Source organism: Oryctolagus cuniculus, chromosome 11 (assembly GCF_051225735.1).
Source record: "Oryctolagus cuniculus isolate XC-2025 breed Fujian yellow rabbit chromosome 11, ASM5122573v1, whole genome shotgun sequence".
Lineage (NCBI taxonomy): Eukaryota > Metazoa > Chordata > Mammalia > Lagomorpha > Leporidae > Oryctolagus > Oryctolagus cuniculus.
In genome coordinates, this window is record NC_142877.1 from 110,881,165 (window position 1) to 110,906,646 (window position 25,482).

The window sequence follows — 25,482 nt, forward strand, 5'->3', positions numbered from 1 at the left end:
GGGGCCCAGGCTGGACACCTGCCATGCATATGATACCATCAACGGGCACGCCCATCCCACCCTCTAGGCTCCCTGAGACACGGGCCCAAGGTGAGCAGGGCCCCAGAAAGCTCCTGCAGGACGTTGAAGGGCAACACTGTGGGACACACGCGCGCATTCCTGGGTCTCAGCCTCCCTTCTCATTGCCAAGCCCAGGAAACCCAAGGCAGACTGGGTAGGGTCCAAAGGAAGCCACCCAATGCCCGAGTCCTGTTTATGCAGCCCGCCCCTCTCGCCTTCTCCTGAGACTCTGCCCAGAGTGGGCTGGGAGACTCCTTAGACAATCTAATAGATTAGTTTCTAGTTTAGCATAACAGCCAGACAGAGCTCTGTGGTGAAGTCATCCGAGTCAATTACCAGGCGCTTTCTCCCCGCTGCGAGTTCAGAAGTCCCTCCGGTTCCTTCCAGCTTTGGGGGATGTTTCATAACAGGTTCCACCCCGGTTAATGAATAACCCTGGAATCCCACTGAAATGCAAAGGCTCAGGGGCAGGGTGTAAGCACCTCCAGGAAGGGGGCTGTGGGCAGGCCTGGGAGGAGCCCAGCGGGAGTTCCTCTCGCCAGGGAGTGGGCCAGGCCCCAAACGGTGAAGATGACAGCAGAGCAGAAAGTATGCAGAGTGGACAAGCAAAAGCTGAAGGCAAAGCTGGAAAAGTGGCGCAAGGAGGGCCCGAGCGGGCAGGGAGGGCGATCCCAGGCAGAACGGGGAATCACGAGGCCAGAGACGGCAGAGTGCGAGCAAGCTGGAATGTGGGCTGTGAACCGGGCCAAGGCCAGTGGCCAGACCAAGGCGGGGAATGCAACAAGGCGGACAGCGGCTCACTTTTAGGTAATGCCAGCTCAGACACATCACATGGGCCTAATTCCATCCTGTTTCAAGGAAAATAGGTGACCCTCAACTAAAAGCCACAGGTAGGAACACGAAGCTAAAACTGCTACAGAAATGCACTGGAGAGGAGCTGCACGTATTCCCTTGACAGGGGCGAAGTCCTTCCCATGAACTTCAGATCCAAGCATAATATTCAGAGGTCCTCTGTTTTTTTCACCAAATCCAGGGCTGAGTTATCTGCCTCCAGTCCCACGCCGCCATTCCTGTCCAGTCTAACTAACGCCACTGACAGCATGTGCACCCTAAAATGAAAACACTGTCACATCACCACAGGCTTTTAAAGCCTAGTACACATGTCTCCATTGCCCTGGGGACACTAATTCTTCCCTCCCTTCCTTTTTTCTCTCCCCCTTCCCCCCCCCCCCGATTTATTTTAGAGAGTTAAAGAGAGAGAAGCAGAGAACTCCCACATGCTGGTTCACTGCTCAGATGGCCAGGAGCTTTATCTGGGTCTCCCATGTGGGTGGCAGGGGCCTAAACATTTGGACCATCTTCTGCTGCTTTTCCCAGGCCATTGGCAGGGAGCTGAATCAGAAGTGGAGCAGTTGGGACTTGAACCAGAATCTATAATCCATACGGGATTCCGGTGTTGAAGGTGGTAGCTTTACCTGCTACGCCACAACGCTGGCCCCAGGACATACTTTCTAATTGCATTAATCCATCCATCCAGTTGCTACTGCCATCACAAAATACCTGAGGCTGGGTAATGTGTAAAGAAGAGAGGTTTGGGGCTGGTACTATGATATAGTGGGTAAAGCCACCACCTGCAGTGCTGGCATCCCATATGGGCACCAATTTGAGTCCCAGATACTCTACTTCTGATCCAGCTCTCTGCTATGGCCTGGGAAAGCAGGAGAAGATGGCCCAAGTCCTTGGGCCCCTGCACCCGTGTGGGAGACCTGGAAGAAGCTCCTGGCTCCTGGCTCCTGGCTCCGGATCAGTGCAGCTCTGGCTGTTGTGGTCAGTTGGGGAGTGAACCAGCAGATGGAAGACCTCTCTCTCTCTCTCTTTCTGCTTCTCATTTTCTCTCTGTGTAACTCTGACTTTCAAATAAATAAATCTTTAAAAAAAGAAGAAGAAGAATAGCGGTTTATTTAGTCCACTGTTTTGGAGAGTGAAGAGCAGGACAGCAGCACCTGCTTGGCCCTGGTGAGGACACCCTGGCTCCATCACAGCCTGGCAGAGAAGCAGAGAGGGAAACAGCCTTGTGCCAAAGGGGCCAAGAACGTAGGGCGCTCCCGTGTCCTTGCTTTGCATGACCCCTTCAAGGGAGCTAACTCACTCTGCAGGACCAACGTGAACTTCTGAGGGTGCTGCCCTGCAGACCCAATTTCCCTGCACGAGGCCCCACCCCTTCAAGGTCCCACCACACTGAGGACCAAGGCTCCAGCACATGAACCTCTGGGGACCAACCACAGGCAACCCAGAGCACACGCCTTGCACCCAGAGTCCACCTGGCAGGGACCGCCCTCTGCCTCCTCGCCAGTTTCATTTCCCACCACGTGTCCTCATGCATGCTACGCTCTGATATTTGTGTGTGTGACAAGCTGAGATTCAAAACAGGCTCTTTGGCTGCAAGACCTCACGTGCACATCTGACCCCGGACACTCCCCTAATTCTCCTCCTCAAACCCCAGCGGAGCACCAGGTCCTGTGCAAAGCCTTTCCTAAGAATGTCCCAAGGCTGGACAGGTCTCTACCACAGTCCACACCACGGTGCATTCTGGTCCCTGCCCTCCAGGTCTCTCGCCCCACCAAATGGAGACTTCTTTGAGAGTGGAAGTCTCTGCCATCAAGACCAAGAACAGCACAAAGTGAGTGGCTTTTGAAGGAAGGAGCAGGTTGACATGGACGCGTCCTATTTCTCTCTTTTTAACTGCACACGCCTCATGGAGCTAAAAGGCTATTGAGTGACCGTTTAGAATGCCCACTTGCTTTCCACTGGAGTCTCAAGTATCTGTGGTCCCAGCAGAGGCAAGGCAGATGCTGACCCAGTGGGGTGCCCGTGGAGAAAGGTGCCCGACCAAACTCAGAGGTTAAAGGCCGGGGCTACACCAGGGCTTCCCTGTGCAAGAGGACAGGCTGGCTTTGACTCTCCCTCCCTTCCTATCGCCGAAGAAGGAGCTTATGGGTGGCACTGACAAACCAAGTGCTGGGGAGAAGACAAGGCAGGCATCAGGCATCACCCGACAGGCAAAGCAGTCCCTGCTGTGTTTAGATGCAGTGGGGCTCATTCCACCTTGGTGTCAGGATCCGCCCCCGGCCTCAGCGGTGGGGGCTCAGCTTGGCTATCAGCTGTGGTTTAGTGTTCTGTCCTGGATGCCTGCGAGAAGCAGCCGCTCCACAGGTAAATATGGAGAGTCTCAACTTCGTGGCTACCGGATTAGCTTAAACTGCTGTCAAAGCCATCAGCGGGGACTCAGGGCTTCCTCAAAGGGCAGGGCAAACGACAACAGTGACAGGTGGAGAGCCAGTAGGCAGAGCAGTGACACAGGTGACAGCGGCCTGGGTTTGCACTGTCCCCACTCCAACAGCAATCTGATGTGTGTGCCAGCTCCGCTCAGCAGGGGGAGTGATCAGATGATCTCCAAGGACCTTCCCTGGGCCCTGCCCTTCTGTGACTGCCACATCATCCAGTCCTTGTCAGACGCCTCTCTACTATCAAGGAAAAGTTACACATTTGTATTAGGCACCAGTTGTGTAAATGATCACAACACACTTCTGAACGTGAACTCTGTGGGGAGCAACTCGGACTATACTGTTACTGGAATTAAGACTTATTCTATGCATCTGCTCTCCCACAATATGGTGCTGGGAGAGGAGGAAACAGCTTCTACACAGCTGCCTCCAGTTCAAGCAATAAACAGCAGGACCTGCTACTGATTGGAGGAGAGCAGCGTACTCGGCGTGTGAGTAGCAGAGTTGGGATTGGTGGAAGAGGACTATAAAGGAGGAGAGAGACAACATGCATCAGGGAACATCTAAGAGGAACACCTGTGCAGCCCCCGAGAGAGCCGGCCGGCGGTGTGCCGCTCCCCCGCGGAAGTGGGGAAAGTGGCAGGGGGAACCGCCCTTCCACGGAGGTGGAAGGGATGGTAGCCAACCCGGGAAGAACCAGCAGCAAACCCGGGGAGGGCCGAGCAGACAAAAGAACAACGCAGGGTCCTGTGTCGTTCCTCCACGAAGACGGGGAGTGACATAATGGTGTCGTGACTCGGATAGGAAGCCTGGGCAGGGTTTAGTGTCGTTCCTCCACGAAGAGGGGGAGTGACAGAACTCCTTACACTTCTAATCCCATCCACTGCGCCGTGAACTTCTTTAGAGCATGGGTTATAGCCTTTCCATCTCAGAAGGACCCAAGAAAACCACACTTAGGATCTACTCCCAAGTAAGCGCCCGAGGTGACGGTGACTGTGAGAGCAGCTGCTTACCAAGCACCGTCTGTGCACCAGGCTCTGCTTAGACAGTGGCTCACTGCACTCTCACAACCCCACCGGTACTTATGCGGTGAGTATGGCTACCATTTCACAGATAAGGAAACTGAGGCACAGTATGTTCCCCAGGTCCCTTGGGAAGAGGCAGGGCTGGGATGGACACTCCCACAATCTGGCCCCAGGGTCTCCTCTATTAAGTCATGAGATATCTGGCTATGCTCAAAGGCAATAGTGAGGGGCTGGCGCTGTGGCGCAGTGGGCTAAAGCCCTGGCCTGAAGTGCTGGCATCCCATATGGGCCTGGTTCTAGTCCTGGCTGCTCCTCTTCCGATCCAGCTCTCTGCTATGGCCTAGGAAAGCAGGAGAAGATGACCCAAGTCCTTGGCCCCCTGTATCCGCACGGGAGATCCAGAAGAAGCTCCTGGCTCCTGGCTCCGGATTGGCACAGCTCCGGCCATTGCAGTCATCTGGGGGAGTAAACCAGTGGATGGGAGATCTCTCTGTCTCTACCTCTCTCTGTAACTCTTTCAAATAAATTTTTAAAAAGTAGCAACAACTGAATAAAGATGTATATGAAACTAAGTGGGATTAAAACCCACAGGTACAAGGAAGGTTTAACATTTTTTTTTTTGACAGACAGAGTTAGACAGTGAGAGAGAGAGAGAGAGATGGAGAGAAAAGTCTTCCTTCCGTTGGTTCACCCCCCAAATGGCTGCTATGGCCGGCGCGCTGCGCTGATCCGAAGCCAGGAGCCAAGTGTCCCCTCCTAGTCTCCCATGCGGGTGCAGGACCCAAGCACTTGGGCCATCCTCCACTGCACTCTCGGGCCACAACAGAGAGCTGGACTGGAAGAGGAGCAACCGGGACAGAATCTGGTGCCCCAACCGGGACTAGAACCTGGGGTGCCGGCGCTGCAGGCAGAGGATTAGCCTCGTGAGCCATGGTGCTGGCCTAGGTTTGACATTTACTTTAAAAAAAAAAAAAAAGCGGCAATAGTGATCATTAATTCTTGGAGAAGGGGAAAACAAAGAACAAATGGGCCTGTGTGTAGTGGTGCAGGGTAAGTCAGGCAAAGAGGCCTCTTCTGCTGGGACACTATCCCGTATGAACTTACAATTTACCTAGCACATCAGAAGAGCAGGGTGAATGGGGAGGGGCTGTGGGATACGTACTTGAAGGAACCCAAGCCAAGAGGGCAAAGACAAAGTCTTACTGAAGACACACTGGAGACCAACTTCTATTCCTGAAACATCTACTTGGATTAAAGAAGTAGGACCCTGGAGTCAGCCAGCTCTGGGTTCAAATCCTGCTCCACCACATTCTTACTGGCTGTGTCTTCCTGCTGAGGCAGTTTACGTAAGCTCTGTAAGCCTCAGTGTGCCCAGGCATACTATGGGGATTAAATGGGTTCTGGCACACGAAGCCCCTAGTAGGGTACTTGGGATACAGTAGATGTTCATAGAATTTACTTCCGGCTGCACTGTTGCTGTTTCTCCGCTGTCTACAGTCTCCTTAAGTCGGGGACCCTAGAAGCAGCCCCAGGAACCGGATAAACCCACACTGCTGAACGCTACAGCTGGAGAGAGGGGACCTGCTTCCCTGATGAGTTACGTCTCCGCTGACACACCCCAGGGTCCCACCTGTGCCTTTATTCCCTCAGCTGGTTCTTCGATTCGAAAAGAAACAGGCCTCCATGGAGACCTGCACGCTTTTCAAAATAATACAAAACAGAATGTCCAAGGTCAGGGGAAGCCAAGCCAAACAAATCAATCTTGCAGGATCGTGTTAACAAAACAAGACTTAGCGGATCAGAGCGGGCAGAGTTCGCTGGACTCAGAGCCCTGCCGAGAGACACCAAACTCCAGTGAATTCCAAACACAGGCCAGTCAAGTAGGAGGACCACGTTACGGAGCTCTTGAGAGGTCAGATCACCGTCTGGCCGGTAGCCAGGAGAGCATTCTGTGCACGGTGGACGCCAGAACCCCCGGGGTCCAGATAACTCTGCTGGCAGGTGATTTGGCAGTATCAACCCAAATTGCAAATGCACTCTTACAGGTCGCATTCTCTGAGAAGCAGGCTCTGGGATGGATGATGCTGGCCTGGAAGACATTCATTAGGAGGCGCTTAGGAAACCTCCAGCACATGGTCTCAGCTCCACAAGGCTCTCCGATGTTGAGGTGGCTTTCAGAGTCGTCCCAGGTCTCTGCATCCAGCCATTGATTCTGACTGCCCCCAGAAGAGAGACGGCGGCTCTCCTCATCCGAGAACCTTCCAGAAGAAGATTGCCAGCTGGGGCTGTCTTCTAGGAGCAATTCCAACAGCAGGGGGCTGGGGCGGGGAGGGGCACAGTCCTTTATTCAAGGTGCACTACGGCAGCTACCACATGCAATACTTTCAGACCAGTGCTTCTAAGACGAATCCTACAGAGGTGCTCCCAGCTGTATGAAACGACAGAGAGGCAGCACCGTCTATAGCAGTAAAATTAAGGTCAACACATCCTGGCACATCCTATGACAGAGCCTTAGGCAATCACTAGCAAGAATGGGGGGTGGGGGGGCTCTGCACGTGCTGCCGAGGAATCAGCTCTAAGACCCAGTGTGTGAATGACCCGTGCAGACGATGGTAAGTGGAAAGGCACACGTGGCTGCTGAGCTGCCGAAGGTGCGGACTGTGCCAGCCACCATCTATGGCCACTTGGCCCCTTTTATAAATTCTCCCCTGTCCTATGGAAGCTGCAAAGCTAAAATCCACTGTCCCCAGATTCTTTTGCCACAAAATCCCCGTTCATTTCTACCAATGAGAGGCATCCGTTCAGGAACTGAGGTCATGAAGAAAGAAGCAACTCCGAGAGTGCCTCAAAATATTCGTGGAAAAGTGGAATCAAGAGACACTTTTTGGTGCTAAAAATATGGAAACAGGCAAGTATTTTTTTTTCATAATATATGTATGCATGAGTTTTTTCTAGGTCTCTGTATGCATGGATTTTTAAAAAATTTTTTGCACCCAAACATTCTTTAATTCCACTTGCTGCAAACACTTTGAAGCACCCTGGTATTCTGCTTCCAGCCAGAGCTATGGAAACTTCGCCAACAGCAACACCAGGCCAAGCACGAGGTGGCAATTCCTGATCCGGCGGTGGGAAATCAGGCTCCACGGTTCTCTAACCACAACAGGGCAGTTCCAACAGCAGCAATGGCAGAACAACTGTGAGTGCAGGACTGCCACGGCTCTTAGTAATACGTTTCTCCTCAATTATCCTGATAGAAACCACCTCTGAAATACCTAGAATGGTTTATGTTCTTCTGACCAACCACTATTTATGAAAATCATACCTGAGTATTTGCTCACTGCATTTAAAACCTCCCCGCTGGAGGTCAGCGTTAGGGCTAGTGGGTTAAGTTGCCACCTGCAATGTCGACACAGAACATCGGAGCACAAGTTCAAGTCCCACTTCAAATCCAGCTCTCTGCTAATGACCCTGAGAAAGTGATGGGAGATGGCCCAAGTACGTAGGTCCTTGCCACCCACATGGGAAACCCAGATGGAGTTCCAGGCTCCTGACTTTGGTCGGCCCACCCCGGCCATTGTGGCCATTTGGGGAGTGAACCAACGGATAGAAGATCCATCTCCTCCCTGCCCCAGCTCTCTCCCTCCATCACTCTCCTTTTCAAATATATAAAAATCATTTAAAAAAATTAAAAATAACTCTGTTTAGTTGCCCAAGGACCTGGTGATAATAATTAACTACATGGAAGAGAGCTGGCTCGGTGGGCCGAGCTGGAGGCAGACTTTTCACCGGATACCATTCTGCACCTTCTCAATTTTTAGCTGTGTAACTGTACTACATTTACTATCTCCCCAAATAAATTTTAAAAATTAATAAAGGTCATCTCCTACTGGTACACAAATTTCCCATGAAATACACCCTAAATTATCTACCTAGTTTAGTTTTCTGCCAGACTGTTTTTAGCACAGGAGACTCGCCACCCAAAGAAGTATGGGGCATTCATCATTACTCAGCACTATTCCATAGTTCCTGTTAAGACCAGCTGCGATCCTTCTCCTATAGGATTGCACCATCAACCTGAACTCTAACCCCAATGAAACAATATGGGGTAGTGGTGTAGCACAAAAAAACCTGGGTTTGAATTCCTCCTATCAGCCATTTCTGCTAGTTGCTTAACCTTTCTAAATCCCAGTTTCTTCAAATGCAAATACAGACAAAGTACCCATCTCAGATATATAAAACACAATGGTTAAAATAAAATGTGCTATGTAAAGTACTTTAACCAATACGTTTTGGTTACTTTTTTAAAAATATTTATTTATTTGTTTGAAAGGCAGAGTGACAGAAAGAGGGGGAGGTGAGACAGAGAGGGAGAGGTCTTCCATCTGCTGGTTCAGTTCTCAAATGGCCACAACAGCCAGGGCTGGGCCAGGCCAAAGCCAGGAGCCAGGAGCTTCTTCCAGTTCTCCCATGTGGGTGGCAAGGGTCCAACCACTTGGATTAGCTTTTGCTGCTTTCCCAGGTGCATTAGCAGGGATCTGGATTGGACGTGGAGCATCTAGGACTCAAACTGGTGCCCATATGGGATGCTGGCATTGTGGGAGGTGGCTTAACCTGCTGCACCACAATGTCTGCCCTATGGGTTCCTATTCTTGTATCTGCAATGCTGGCAGAAAATGAGTGGCTAAGAGGACGGCTCAGAAGTCAGACTGGCTGGGTTCAAAAATAGACTCCTGCCACACATTGGTTGCTCAACCACAAACAAACCTCTGAGCATCAGTTTTGGTAAGACGAAGGTGTTAATGTGCCTACGACAGCAGTAGGAAGCGTTTTGCTTTACATTATAAGGACTGAACATACGGTAGCTCTTACTTTATCAAGCACTTGTTCAAGTGATAAATATTTATAAAGAGTAGAATGAGATGGACATTCTTATTCTTACTCTCTGGCGAAACATTTCCACCTGCTGAAATGGATCCTCTTTCCTCACAGGTTTACTCTGCTTTTACTGCAACCGGTCGCCTGAAGCCCCTCAGGTCACCACTCTCCCCTTACAGTACCAGTGCATCTGCCACCAGAGCCTGGCCAGCAGCGTGAGTGTTCACCTGTGGACATCACCCTCCTGCATTCTAAATGCTGTACTTGACCATGCAGCCTGAAATGACTTCACAGCTAGAGCTGTAAGCACAGGTGTAGCTTATTGAGCACCTACCATGTGTGCCAGCAACTACACTCAGCATATGACATCAACCCATTTAATCCATAGAATAACCCTAGGGGTAGATTATCCTTAAGTTTCAGATGAGGGAACGGATACTCAGAGATATTGTAAACAGGTCGACAAAGATAAAATATGGTGGAGCTAAGATTCTACCTCCCGTCTGCCTTACTCTGGAGCCACAATCTTAACCATCACACCACCTTTCCTTCCACAAATACAAGGGGTCTTCAAACTTCAAGGAAAATGTATATTTAAAACTTATTTATATGAGAGCGGGGAAGGGAGAGAGAAGGAAGAGAGAGAGAACACTCCCATTTGCTGGTTCACTCCCCAAATGCCCACAATGGCTAGGGGGTGAAAGCCGGGAACTGAGAACTCAGTCCACATGGGTGCCAGGGACCCACTTACTTGAGTCATCACTGCTGCTTCCCAGGGTCTACACTAGCAGGAAACTGGAGCCAGGGGCCAGAAATGGGCACTGAAGCCAAGCACTCCATACAGGACATGGGCATCCTAACGCGCGTCTTAACTGCTAGGCCAAATACTTGCCCTGCACAGTTACCTTCTAATTCCATTTCCCCATGGACTCTCTGAAGTGCCCGTATTAAGCTGTGTTCAACTCAAATGCTGGTCTTTTTACCCTTGGTGATTTCAATGAACTGTTTTTCTCCAACTCAGTTCCTCTGCAGCTGAGTTTTTGAATGGGACCTTGGAGTCTATCTTTCATTCAATTTACTCACATCAAATATAACCCAGCATATTCTCTCTTCCAAACAGCTTCAAGCCATTGATAAATGTAATCTGGAAAGTTAGTTAAGAAGAAGTAGGAGTGGACACTCAACCTGGCCATTAAGATACCCGTGTCCCACATGGGAGTGCCTGGATTGGACCCCCAGTTCTGGTTTCTGACTTCAGCTTCCCAAAACACAGACCCTGGAAAGTGCTGATGATGACTCGACTGCTTGGGTTTCTGTCTCCCATGTGGGAGACTGGACTGCATTCCTGGCTCTGGCTTTGACCCTGGCCCAGTCCTAGCCACTGTGGGTATTTTGAGGAGTGAACCAGCAGACAGGAGCTCTTTCTGTGTGTGTGTGTGTGTGTGTGTGTGTATGTGTATGTGTGTGTGTCTTTCTGCACTTCTCAAAAAATAAAATCTAGAGGGAGAAGTAGAACAGAGCCAGAGGCAGAGCCCAGCGGCAAGCAGGTGGATGCATCTTTCTCAATGTGTGCTGCTGTCAAGTAGGCATTCCCTAATGGAGACGGTGCTCAGCCTGTTCCCAATCCACTGAACTGACTCACCATCCAACCGCCATTTCTGCATCTCGCTGACAACTCTCCTTGAACTACCACATGGTCTTTATGATCACATAAGCTCTACAGCTAAGGTCTAGTTGAACAAAGGTTGTCTCAGAAGAACTATGGGCGGAAGACAGAAATGCATGAGGAAAAATATAAATACAAGTTGAGCACTGCAACCAAAAATCCAAAATCTGAAATCTTTTGAGCGCCAGAATGACACTATAAGTGGAAAACTCCACACCTGACCTCACGTGATGGGTCACAGTCAAATGCAGGCATACTACAACTACTGTATAAAGTTACCCCCAGGCTGTATGTAAACATACTACAACTACTGTATAAAGTTACCCCCGGGCTGTATGTAAAAGGTGCATACGAAACACAAACAACATTCTCAAGTATTCATTATGTATATGCAATATTCCAGAATCCAAAAAGATCTGAAATCCAAAACAGTTCTAGTCCCAAGTCCTTCAGATAAAGGATACTTAATCTATATGGGGTCTGGCTTATTTAAAATATTTTAAGGGAAAAGTCAAACCTCTGTTTTCAGAAAATAGTTATTTATGATGAGGAAATACACAAAGGTCAGGGGATGAACCAGTCTCCCATCATCAGGCTCCTCTGAGATCCTCACACATCGACCTGACTCCATCCCGACTCCAATACATCAGTACATGAACAGGGACTCCAAGGGAGCCACTGACATCCACGTGGAAATCTGGCTTGCCCAGCTTGCTGAACAGAAGTCCTGATGGCTAGCGTTTATGCTTCTCTTGCCCTTCCACTGTTGCAGCAAGGCATTAGTGTTTCTTTTTTTAAAGATTTATTTGAAAGTCAGAGTTACAGAGAGAGAGAAAAGGAGAGAGGGAGGCGAGAGAGGTCTTCCATCCACTGATCACTCCCCAGTTGGCCTCAATGGCCGGAGCTGCACCGATCCGAAGCCCGGAGCCCGGAGCCCGGAGCTTCCTCTGGGTCTTCCCATGTGGGTGCAGGGGCCCAAGGACTTGGGCCACCTTCTACTGCTTTCCCAGGCCATAGCAGAGAGCTGGATTGGAAGTGGAGCAGCGGGACTTGAACCGGCGCTCATACGGGATGCTGGCACTGCAGGCGGCGGCTTTAATCACTGCCACAGTGCTGGCCCCAGTATTACTGTTTCTTATGACATGGTATCTCCATGGACACTGAGGAAAGACCAGGAAATGACCATGGTCATCTCAGTCTTCTTTTTTAAGTGCCCAAGGCTCTGTCTCACCAAGTCCTAGTCCCTGCTCTCTCAGAACTGCAAGCCTACTTAATATTAATCTATTCATCAACCTCATTGCTTTGTCCCACAGAGCGTGACTTGTGCCTGTGGAGAAGAAGACGCCATGTCCCCAGTATAAACAGAGGAGATGTTGACATGCCAACTGCCCTGGGCTCATCCACTCTGGCCCCACTAGAACCCTGTTGTGAGCCCCTCCTCTCTTCCCCTGAGCCACAAGAGGATTCTGGATAATGGAATACAGAATTATGCAGCTCCCCCCTTGGCCTCCCCAGGGTTTCCTGATTCCTGGCTCTGTAAAAGCCCAGCAAGCAGTTTTTGAATTGAGAGCAAGAGGTGTGGAGAAGGGGTGGAGGCTTCCTCTAGGCCAACTACAACGAACTTATTTGCTGCGTCCAGCAAAACCCAGACAGTGCAATTATCTGGTTAATTTGGCCTTCGGTTGGGAGACAGGCTCCCAAAATGTGAGGCCAGCTCAGACTAAACAGTCCATCCTAAGACTTTTCCCAAGTGCTGGAGGATGCAGATGAGGCTCCTGGGGGATGCTGATGTGACCCATCGATTGACCCGGACGGGAAAAGACAAGGCAACTCGGGCTCCCATGTGGGCTTGGGAAGGTATGTCTTCCAGGGAAAAATGCCCAGCTGACCTGCTAATTGGTTTCCTGGCTCATTTATCTTCTGGCTTCCATGGAGAGGCATGACTGGAAATCATGACGACTCTAAATTAGCCAAGGGTTTCCAGCGGGACTGTAACCCTCAAAGAGTGAGCATCCCCAAAGTCCCCTGGGGTGAGTTATTCTTAGGGCAATTTCCTCCGAGGTCCCTGCTCATAGATTTTGTACCTACACATTGGGCTAAAGGCAGTGCTAAGAGAAAAGAAGTTAACACATGCCCCAGGGAGTCTACAAATGGGAAGAGGCAGGACCAGCTGAGCTGGCAACTGAGCACTGACCAGATGGCTTATGAAGAATTTGGACTTCTGAGGGGAGATTAAGAAGCAATGATTTATTGTCCCTGGAAACTGACAAGCAGCTAGGAATCTGTGGAATGTATCAATTATTCATTCTGCAAATATTTCCTTCAGTTCTAGTTTGTTTCAGGCCCTGTACTATTTAACAGAGCTGATCCAAACAGCCAAGACTAACCTCGTGCAAATAATCCCACCCTAGATATGTTGTTAAACTCAGATAAGGGCTAAGAAGGAAGAGTTGAGGTGCAATGAGAGGGAGTAGCCAGGTTAACTGATTTATATCAGGCAAAGGCTCGGAGAAGGAGCCTTTGTGGAGAGGATGTTAAAGCCAACCACTTAACGGATCTAATTTGCTTTTCTAGAAAGATCACTCCAGCTTTGGTGTGAAGAATCGATTGGAAATGGGTTTTAAAAAAATGGAGTAATGAGGCTGTGGGTCAGGAAGACGGGATGAGAGCTGACATTGGACCATGCACAGGAAAGCCTTGGGAACAGATGAGCAGACATGGGTGAACTCGGGAATTATGGGAAGTGGACTCCACTGGATTTGGTCACTGAACGGATATAGTGGTGAAGGGGAGAAAGGGACATCCAGGAGACAGTGCAGGTTCCAGCCAGGGTGGAAGGTACATGGTGGCGCTCTTCACTGAGTCGAGGAAGTGGGGAGGAGGAATAGGCTGGAGGCAGGGCAAGAGAATGCGCCCTATTTTGAGGTCCATCAAAGTGGACTCCCCACCATTTCGTAGCTCAGACTTCTGGTCTCCCTGTCTTTGCTCTCGCTATGCCCATCCCCCATAGCCTTCACACCACCATCTCCATTTGTTGGAATCCCTTCTAACCTGCAATCCACTTTATATACCACGCTTTCCTTGAGGTCATTTCTGGTCACGTCCCTGGCTGTGGCCTCTGCTGCCCATAGCACTAAGTGGGAGCCTCTGGCTTCCCTGGGCTGATGTTCTGTGAAGCTCTTGCCTCCCTTCCTGGGCCACAGGCTTTCCTCACTCCTCACACAACAGCAGGTGAGCATAGTCGATACTTGAGAAATATTTATGAAATGAACAAAAATAACCATTCTTTGCCATGAAAGGAAAACCCAGTAGACACTGGACTGACTTGAAAGCCACAGGATCAAGCTGAAATGAATATCATGGGTGTTTAAAAACTAAGCCAAGTCAACACGATGCTCAGAAGGGCTTTCTGTTCCTCTGCTCCGTTTAGCTCAGAAAGTGAAGGGAGAAGAGCAGTCAGACCCACTCACCCCCTACATATTTTTATTATGTTTCTCTGGATTCATTTCATAGCAGGGACATTGACTACCTTAGTTACTGTTTGCAAATGGTGAGGATAATGATGGTGACAGAAGAAGAAGAGAATGAGGAGAAGGAGGAGGAGGAAGACTAGAGGGAGGAAGAAATGATGACAGAGGTAATGGGTAGCATTATTAGGTGCCTGGTATGTGCCAAGCACTGTCCTAAGCACTTCTCATGAGCTGACGTATTCATTGCTTTGAGCAACCCTACAAACACAGGTTGAGGCCATTGTTACTCCAGTGGTACAGATGAAGAAACAGCTCAAAGGAGCTGAAGTGTGGCCCAACCAAGGCCACACAGGAAGGGCTGGCCTTGGAATGTGAACCTAGAGTCAGGCTCCAGGGCCCACGCTCTCCTGTGGGGTCTCCCAAGGTCAGGAACAATCCCTGGCATAGAGGAGGTCCTCACTGGATGAATGGGGGGACGTTGTGATGTGGAGTCAGGAGAGCACGCCCGCTAGTCCTGCTGTCGCCACTGGCCTCGCAAGCAGACCTGAGCGAGCGCACACTCCTTTCCAGATACCACGGGGGTCTGGATATTAGGGGTGACAACAACAGCTAGTATTCATGGTTCTGATCTCTTTTGAGGTTTTAAATAATTTAATCCCAACAACAGGAAATTGAGGCACAGAGAGATTAAATCACCTGCTCAACACCTAGAAAATGAGACAGCCAGGATTCAAACCCATTACACTCCAGGGAAGAAGTGGTTCCAAAGAGACACGTCGGGGCCCATCACAAACTAGAAGGAGCAGACAGACTTTTGGATTTCCCATCAGAGCTCGCCTCTGTTTTATAGACTGAGCTCTTAACTGATACTTTTTTTTTTTTAAAGATTTATTCATTTATTTGAAAGGTAGAACTACAGAGAGGACAGACACACACATGGAGGGAGTGGCTCACTCCTCAAATGACTACAACAGCTGGGGCTGAGCCAGGCCAAAGCCAGGAGCCTCTTTAGAATCTCCAACATGGGTGCAGGGGTCCAGGCACTTGGGCCATCTTCTGTTGCCTATTAGCAGGGAGCTGGATCAGAAGTGGAGCAGCCAGGACTCCCACAGGTGCCCACATGGGATGCCGGCGCTGTGGGCCGTGGCTTTAACCCACTGTGCCACAGTGCCAACCCCTGATACTTCTTTTAGGACAGTTTCTGTTGCTAAAACAGAAAAGTTGAAAACCACTCAATCAAGTGATTCTGGTGTTTAATGAGACTCCCTGGTATAAGCAAGGATTTTTCTGCTCATGTTAGCTCACTGGAGCTGCAGAAGATGGGAACAGAGGTCGCCCTGGAATGACCCCAGCTGTAGAACAGGTGGTAGTGCTACAGGCTCAGCTCCCTCTTTGGGAAAATACCCAAAGGAAATGAAGTGAGAGTGGGAAAGAGATACCTGCACCCCCATGTTTATTGCAGCACTGCTCACAAGAGTCAACCCAGATGCCCATCAATGGATGAACGGATAAAGAAAATGTGGGATATATACACAGTGGGATATTACTCAACCAGAAAACAGAATGAAGTCCTGACAAGCAAAATGGAAGTAAATGAGGATTATTATGCTAAATGGAATAAGCCAAACACAGAAAAGACATAGACCGCATTTCCTCTCATTTGTGAAAGTCACACATATTTATACATTCTTTTCTAGTTAAATGTATATATAAATGGTTTAAAAACTGTGGATGCCGTATTATTAGGTATATAGATATTTAAAAACACTGTCTTCATGGAATTATATCCCTTACATATTAATATACCCTCTTTCCTCATTTCATCTCTGTCATGAATTCTACATTATGTGGTAATATACCCACCCTTGATTTTAAAAAAATGTGTGTATGAAAATGGCAAAATGTTAAAAGTTGTTCAAAACACCCATTCAATCCTCCTCTGGTGAGGCTGAGGAGTTTCTTTGCTCAATGAATATGGAACACAAATATGCAAGATTTTTAAAAAGACTGTCCGGGAGAGCATGACCTGAAGGAAGTGTTTTGTCTGTCATGATCTCACGGGATGGAGCAGGATATTATTAAAAATTTTTCTTCCCTGGTGGTGTCAAATATATTCTCCACTAAACGTACACAAGCTCTCCATCAGCCATGAGCATAAAATGGAGAAAAACATATGTAATAGCAAGATGTAATTAACAAGAAAAGTGACTGCACTCAGCTCCCACCTACCTGTTCCACTCGGATCTCAATCTCTCCATTCAGCTTCTTGCCCTGGAAATACTTAGACCTGCAAAGGCGAGGAAGAAAGCGACTGAGTGAGGATGCAAACCGGTTCACTCTCCCCCTCTCCCCATACGCCTTCCCCTGGAGGTGCCTACTGAGACACCTTCTCTACCTTCCCTCTCCCCTCCCACTCCGCGGCTGGTTTTCTTGTTGTTTGTAAGGCAGTGTCTGGTAGAGAGAAGAATGGATGGAAGATGGGAGACTCAGTGTTTTTGTTTTAAGACAAAGAATTTTTTTTAAAAATTTATTTATTTGAAAGGCAGAGTGGCAGAGTGGCAGAGTGGCAGAGTGGCAGAGAGAGAGAGAGAGAGAGAGAATGAATCTGTCCCCTAGTTCATTCTCCAAAGAGCCACAACAGAGCCAGCTCTGTGGCAGGTTGAAGCCAGGAGACCCTGGTCGCCCATGTGGGTGGCAGGGGCCAAAGTCCTCGGGCCACTTCCTGCTGCCTTCCCAGGTGCACTAGCAGGGAGCTGGATCAGAAGCAGAGGGGCTGGGACTTAAACCAGCACTCTGATATGGGATGCTGATGTCATAAGTGGCGGCTTAACCCGCTGCACCACAGCACCTGCCCCAAAATTCAAGTTCTGATTCTGTCAAGTCACTCGATCACCCTGTGTCTCAATTTTATCTTCTGTAAAAGAAAGATAGCAATACTTGGGCTACATATTTCTAAAGGTTATTTTAAGGATAAATGGGAAAGAATCTTACACAAACAAGGTAGCATTGTTTCAGTAATAACATGCATACCCTATCGATGACTTCTTACTGATCTAGTCATCTACCCATTTCTCTACCCTGTTATCCAGTGACACAGCCCTTATTTGTCCCTTATTCTATCCATCCATCTACCCCACCTTCTTTCTATCAACCTTATCCATCCCTGCTTCTGTTTTCCTCATCTGTAAATGGTATCATCCTCTACCCCTTACTCTCTTCCCATCTCCATTTATTCTACAATATGTCTCAGATCCAGCCACTTGGCCATTTTTCTCCATAAGTACCTGAATCCTGACCCATAATTCATCTCTCTTTTGATATAGATCCCCTTTCATACACTTCTCTGCTTCTATACTACTTATTACAAGCAAAGTTAATTATAATTGGTAGCTGTGTTTGATGCCTGAGTCCCCTTAAACCATAACATAGCCCCTCGGGATCAAGAACAATTAATCGTATTCATCATTATATTCCAACACCCACCGGCATGCTTATTATACAGTAGGACAGGGCCAACGCCATGGCTCAACAGGCTAATCCTCCGCCTGCGGTGCCAGCACACCAGGTTCTAGTCCCGGTCGGGGTGCCGGATTCTGTCCCGGTTGCCCCTCTTCCAGGCCAGCTCTCTGCTGAGGCCAGGTAGTGCAGTGGAGGATGGCCCAAGTGCTTGGGCCCTGCACCCCATGGGAGACCAGGAGGAAGCACCTGGCTCCTGATCGGTGCAGCACACAGGCTACAACGTGCCGGCTGTGGCGGCCACTTGGAGGGTGAACCAATGGAAAAAGGAAGACCTTTCTCTCTGTCTCTCTCACTGTCTAACTCTGCCTGTCAAAAAAAAAAAAAAATAAATATATATATATACACACACACACACACACACACACACAGTAGGACCTCAACTAACATTTGTTGAATGGATAAATGAAAAATATCCTTGTCTCCCAACACCATAGTATAGGCTTTAAGCCACAGCCTTTCTCATTTCACGTCCACAACTACCATCATGAATGGGGTATTATTATTGTCATCCTATAGATGAGGAAACAGAAACACAAAGGAACTAAATACTTTGCTTAAATGACTTGAATCCAGGCCTTATAACTCCATCTGTGCTTTTCTGCAGCCCTAAAAAAAGCAGCAGCTAAAGTCGGGGTGCTTATGGACTGATACCCTCCCACACACAAAGCAAACCTAACAAGTTATCATTTGCACTTATTGATGTTGGTGTTATGGAACTAATAGTTCTGGCATAGTGGGTTGAGCTGCTGCCTGTGATGTCAGCATCCCATATGGGTGCCAGTTCAATTCCTGGTTGCTCCACTTTTGATTCAGCTCCCTGCAAAAACAACTGAGGATGATCCAAGTGCTTGGGCCCCTATATCCATGTAGGAGACCCGGATGGAATTCCAGGCTCCTGACTCTGGCCTGGCCCAGCCCTGGCTGTTGCAGCCAACTGGGGGAGTGAACCAGTGGATGCAGGATCTCTCTCCCCCTCCCCTTCTCTCTGCTGCAACTCTTACAAATAAAAATAAATCTTCAAAAAGTAAAAGAAACTAATAGTTCTCAATCACTTGCTGTAAACTTGGCACTGTGGTAAGCACTTCCACAAACCTTGTCTGGCACAGATGGCTCTTTGCCTTCCAATACTCTCTCTCCCCTTTTCCCACAGTACAAATGTTTCTAGACTTGCACACAAAGTGTGTATCCCAGCTCCCCCCACCAGCTAGGTGTGCCCACAGCTGGGTCACGATCAAGATTTTACAAACATTACACCCTAGAGCTTTCTTCTTGGATTCTTCCATTCTTTTCCCTGGAATATGAATGTTATAACCCATTTTTCCACCTTCTACTTGGGACAAGATCCTTTCTAAGAATTCGGTTTTCCAAGTTTCACTGTCTACACGTAGCCACGGCCAGTGGAGGTCATGTCACCCAGGACTCCTGGAGCTCTGCCGGACAGCTCTAACGTGAATGTCACTTGGTCCTACAGTGTGCTCAGGCTTCAGGGTCAATGAAGCTGGATTTTAGTGGCACAGGAACTGCTATGCTAGGGTGACTTGAAAGCAAGATTTTTTGTTTTTTTTTTCCCCTCCCAGCAATGCACTTCAATACCACCTGTGTGCAGGCAGCCTCACACAAAGGGCAACTTCTCACACAGTTTGTGAATTTTCTTGACTCCTTAAAGGCAGTACTGGAAAATTCCAGACATGAGAATGGGTCCATTTCTACCAGGTGTGGGCCTTGGGGCAAAACAAAAACTGAAAGCCTGTCATATGCCTAATACTTTAAATGGGGAGAAAAGCCAGCAAATATTCAAATAAAACACGTCTTTCTTCCCTCCTTGATAAGTACAACTGCAACATGACCTTATAGACTCAGAGTTTAGACTTCTCAGGATTCTTGGAGCTCCACCCAGAACACGGTGTCATGGGATTGCCAGCTCTTGGCTCCCAGCCCTAAGCCACGATCCTCCCTGATTTTCTGCCCACCCATCTCTCTGTACTGTACTGGGGAAGCTTCTCGTGCAGTCCTGTGGATGGCCCAGACCATGTGGCCAAGCTTTTTCTATTCCCTTCCATGTAAACAATTTTCCTTTGGCCATTTCTGGCAAGGATGGACCAAGATCAGCCTACACAGGCCCTGGAACTGGGCCAAGGTCTACCTTTAGGCAGAGAACTCTAGGGGTTGGGAATGCAGAGTACTGTCTGGGGTTGTAACCGCAGGGTCCTTCTGGGTGTGTCCTCTTGCCTCTGCTAACTCCTCTACCTGTCAAGAGAGGCAGAGCTAGCAAGGGCCGCAGCAGGACCCAGGGTGGGCATCCCTGTAGCTTGGGTTTAACAGGAATTCGTGATGGGCCTGGGGCCTCAGAATGATAGCTTATCCCTGCAAACGCTGCCACACCAGGAAAAAAACATAGATTTGGAATCACACAGGTGTGGGCAAATCTCAGCTCCCCTGCTCACTTACTGTGCATTCTAAAACTTAGCCCTCGAGGTCTCAGTTCCCCCACTTATCAAGCGGTAATAGCATCTACCAGGGAAGGTCTAGTGATTAATGCATCCGATGCTCCAAGCAACAAGGAGAGAGCACAGCACTCAGACTGGCTGCAATCCCAGCTCCCGCACTCCCTTGCCGTGCGACCTTGGGCGAGTCCTTCAACCTCCAGGCACCTCAGTTTCCATGTCTGAGAAATGGGGAGGAAAGAAATGGAGCAAGTTCCCCTCTGTGGTTGTGGTGAGGATCAAAGACAACAAAACGTATGAAGCGCTTAGAATAGTTCCTGGCATCTGATAAGCTCTGAAGGTTGTAGCCCAGGGCCTGAAACAAATTCACAATGACAGAGAACCAGTGGCTGCTCACTCTGTTTCCTGAGGGCCGCGTAGGAGGGACCCACAAATCAGCAGGATGCAGTCTTGCTCTCACGGGGATTACGATTTCACTGTGTCCTCGTGATGAAATGACAGCTGCTGTCAATCACAATAAACAGGTAATCACACCCGACGTGTTCCGATAGGGAAGGCCTGTTCAAAGCCACCCAACCCCTTCAGAATTTAGTCCAGACCCCCAGGGGCCTTTGAGAGCTGGCCGCGCTCGCCGGTGGCCCTGCTCTCCTCTGCTTTGTCCCCGACTCCATGGACACACGCGGCTTCGTGCAGTTCATCAAACACGTCCTCTGCTTTCCTGCCCCCGAGCCTTTGCACATGCGGTCCTCACAGCTCGGGAAGCTTCCCGGTTGTCTGCCTCCTTCTCAGGTTCCATGATCCTCACTGGTTAAAGCTACCCTGTGGTGTGTTCCTTGACAGCACTCTTGACTGGCTCAGCACCCCTGCGCAGTACCCACAGCATGCTGTACTTCCAACCTGACAACTCTGCATTCTAACCACACCCCACTTGTCTGTCTCCTGCACCAAACTTCTAGTCTGTGAGTTCCAGGAAATCAGAAACTGCCTTGTGGTGCTATATCTCCAGCATCCAGTACGATGCCAGGGTACAGGTACATACAATGTCTGTGGCCTGGGAGCTAGAGTTAGGTGTAGGTTAAACCATCACTTGTAACACCAGCAACCAACATAAGAGCAATGGTTCAAGTCCCAGCTGCTCTGCTCCTGATCCAGGTCCCAGCTAATATATCTGGGCCCATGCCAGCCACATGCGAGATCTGGATGGAGTTCTAAGCTTCTGGCTTTAGCCTGGCTCAGCCCTGGTCATTGCAATCATTTGGGGAGTGAACCAATAGATGGAAGATCTCTGTGTGTCTCTCCCTATCACTGTGTCTTTCAAATTAAAAAATAAATCTTAAAAAAAAACAAATAAATGCTTGAGGGCTGGTGTTGTATAGTGGGTACAGCCACTGCCTGTGACGTCAGCATCCCATGTGGGCACCAGTTTGTGTTCTGGCTACTCCAATCCAGCTCCTTGCTAAAGTCCTGGGAAAAGCAGAAGATGGCCCGAGTACTTGGGCTCCTGCACCCATGTGGAAGACCCAGAGGAAGCTTATGGCTTCAGCCTGGCTCATTCTTGGCTATTGTGGCCACTTGGGGAGTAAACCAGCAGATGGAAGCGCTCTCTCTGCCCCTCTCCCCCCGCCCCCTCACCCCCAACTCTGACTTTCAAAATACCAATGCTTGTTGACTGGCTAAAGAAATACTGTCATCCAGGGATGGGTCCCTAAGGCATCCCTTCCTTGAGACACTTTACTGCCACCTACTGGTCCATCCTGAAATCAATTCTGCAGAGATGACGATGCCGGGTCACTGAGTACCATGTGCAACCTGCGCAACTGGCAGCTTTTAACCTGATTCTAACCTGGAGTCTGATACCACCCAAGCAGCTTTGGCCTTGGCGAGGCCTCACCTTCCTGGGAGAAACTCTTGTTTTGCCCATCTCTGGAATGTTTACCGCTCGCCTGGCAGGCGGACGCAGGCTGAGGCTGAGGGTCAGCCGGTCCATCCCCCTGCTTGGCCGAGAGTCAGAAGTCTGTCTCTCGATGGGCCACACAGACTGCTGCCTCCTTGCCGGGGGCTCATTCAGCCTGGAGCTGCCTCTGAACAGTGCTGTCTGGCAGAGGGAAGAGCAAGGATGGTCTGGAATCGTAGATGCCTTTGGGGGATGGGACTGCTCCCTCTGTAAGTGACTGGCTGTTTGACCTTAGGCAAAACGGATGGACCCACCGAGCCCAAGGACTCCATCTCCCACTAGCCGCCTCTTCCTCATGCCCTAATATGTTCATTCTCATAAATGAGCTCCCGAACACCTCAGCCAATCCATCAAAACGTGGCCTTGCCAAGGGGTGCGGGGTGGGGAGCGCTGGATTCCACCACGCTTCTATCTCGGTGGGTGGTCTCATATTTCACTGCCACATCAGAGGCACCAGGAAGGGGGAGGGTATTAGAAACCCAGCACCGGCTGCGGTGGGAAAGCCCAAGTTGGAGGGGGCAGGGCGCGGTGTGTGAGGGAGACCTACTAGGAGCCGGTCCCGAGCACTCGCATGTGGCTGCAGCAGGGACAGAAGAAAGAAGAGAATCAGCACAGACAGGATCCTCCTGGGGCCACCACAGCTCTTCCAATACACCCGTCCCCCCATGGAGGTGATGTGGCTGGGTCTTGGGTCGCCCCTCCAAGGAAAGAGGGGTTGGGACCGTCTACCCCAAGCCACCCCCACTGGGGTGAGGCAGACGAGCGCTTCAGCGCTTCGTGTTTGTGACACAACACATCAGTTGTTCATTTGTGGCCGGACAGAGGTGGGGGGAGAGGGACCATGGAGCAGGCAGGAGACTGCCAGCAGCAAACACACTCAGAGCTTTGCCAGTTAGCAAGGCAAGGAGCTCTCCCAGAGCAGGTTGGACGGGCAGGGTCCCTTAGAACAGAGACCCAAGATCCCACTGCAGCACCATCACTGCCTGCTCACCTTCTGGGCCCCTTCCCCCTGCACATACACAGATTCTCCTGTGCTGGGGCAGCCAGCCAGTCCTTTGTACAATTAGGGAACTCTAGCAAGCCAGGAAGAGAGGGATCCTTGCCTTGGATTTTCCCTGGGATGTTCAGAGCTACGGAACTGAGACCCACTGGGGCCCTGAGCCATGGGTTGTGACCAACGTCCCTGCATTGAACTCAGGCAGTGGAGGAAGGAATGGCTGTGGGTTGGATCTGGCTGCCGTTCCAGTCATTCACTCACTCCTTATTTAACTACATTATGGAGAGGCATAGGGACCAGGCATGGGGGCAGGGTGGAGGCAGACACAGATCCTGCCTTTGTGGAGTCTACAGGCTCAGGGAGAAGGAGGAACACAGTCCAGGTAAAAAGACACGAGCACCATGAATAAAACACACGGAGGAAAGTGATTCGGGCTAGGATGAGGGGAGCAGGGGGGCTCAGACTTTGATTGCTCAGGGAGGGCTTCTCTGAAGAAGACTGGACCTACACGGATTGACCACCTACTGTGCGCTCAAGCCTGCAGGCTCTAAGGCAACGAGCACGAGACATGCTTAGTCTCTGGGCTCTCTCTGTCCCTAACAGGAAGTAGAGACATATAAATGGACAAGGATGGGCCCCAGCATTTACACAGAGACACTGCTCAACCCACAGAAGGGGCACCCAGCCCAGTGTGAGAGTCAGGGACCACCTTCATGATGGGGGGGGGGCAGATCCTCCACCCATCCACCTACCCACCAATATCTGGCACCTGTTCTTTGCAAGGCTGAAAGCACAAAGATGAGCATGACAGGGTCTGGATGCCACTGTCACACTGGCAGCACTCGGGGAGTGATGCACTTTCCCAGGGTGCGCCATCAATGTATAAGGGTAATGTGCAGCAGACCTGGCTCTCCATGGGCAGCTCTGACACCCGCTTCATGATTTTGAACAAGCCCTGTGTCCTCCCTTGAAGAATGAGGATAAAAAGATCTATGTGGGGGTCTGATGTTGGGGCATGGTGGGTTAAACTGCTTCCCACAACCTCGCATCTCCTTTAGGTGCCGATTCACTTCCCAGTTGTTCCACTTTCCTTCCAGCTCCCTGTTAACACACCTAGGAAAGTAGCAGAGGATGATGGCCCAAGTGCTTGGGCCACTGACACCCACATGAGAGACCTGAATGAAGCTTCTGGCTTTGACCTGGCCCAGCCCTGGCCATTAGAGCCATTTGGGGAGTGAACCAGCAGATGCAAGATCTCTAACTCTGCCTTTCAAATGAATCAATAAATCTTAAAAAAAAAAATCAACTCAGAGGTTGTCAAGAGGACATGGACATGAAGGCCTCTGGGAACCAGCCAAGAATGTGTTCGCAGGGTGGCTGCCCACTGGGGGACTGCCAGAGTGGTATTTGACCTCCCCAGAGAGAGAAATGGGTGGGTTACTGCTAGTCCTAGAGACAGACCTGGGTGCTGCCCCCTCTGCCATTTATTTCCTAGAGCTGCCTCAGATACCCATCAACCTCCCTGAGCTCAGCTGTACACCTCGGAACACTGGTGCATGCATGGCAGGTGTTTAAAGCTCATCTCTTTCCCTCCTGTTGTCAACCTGAGGAGCAAGGGTGACTCCTGGGAAAGCGACAGGTGATGGTCCTCCTACAGGAGAGGGAAGGCAAGTCTAGGCGCCCTGTTCTAGTCTGTCCAGCATGGTGGAAGTCTGCTCATCCATCCTGAGAGCGCCCTTTCCTTTCCAGCACAGACCATCAGGGGATAAAGTTGTCAGCCACCCACTCCCTGTGACTGTGCAGGCCAGGCCAGCACATCATCCTCCAGCCGCTACCCCTCTTATCCTGAAAGACACAGCACTGTGCCACTCCTTCTGGCAGGTGCCTGGGAGTCCACAGTCTTCCTGCTACAAAAGGTTAACACTGAGAGTCTAAGTCATTCCCTCAGCATTCATTAACCACCTGATAAGGCAACAATGTGGGGAAATGCACACGGGAAGGCTCAAGCACCAAAAAAGCAATTCCTGCCAAGATGCAAATGACCAATAACCGATCACCTCAGAAAAGGGATTTTGATGGTATAAAAAGAAGACAGAAGAGCACGGGATATTGAGTGTCTGATTGGGAGAGGGGATGTGGGGACTGCCAAGGTGAAAAGGTAAGGGCACAGAAGGTGGCTGAGAACATT

General features: G+C 49.9%; 1 protein-coding gene across 5 annotated transcripts in view; it reads right to left on the reverse strand.

The window, feature by feature from the left end:
• SYN3 (synapsin III) overlaps window positions 1-25,482 on the reverse strand; it is a 457,275-nt gene that overhangs the window by 382,943 nt on the left and 48,850 nt on the right. For all 5 annotated transcript variants that reach the window (XM_089306859.1, XM_008257067.4, XM_017341626.4 and 2 more), the window contains 1 exon segment: window positions 16,610-16,667. In XM_089306859.1, the coding sequence (XP_089162985.1) occupies window positions 16,610-16,667 (58 nt within the window).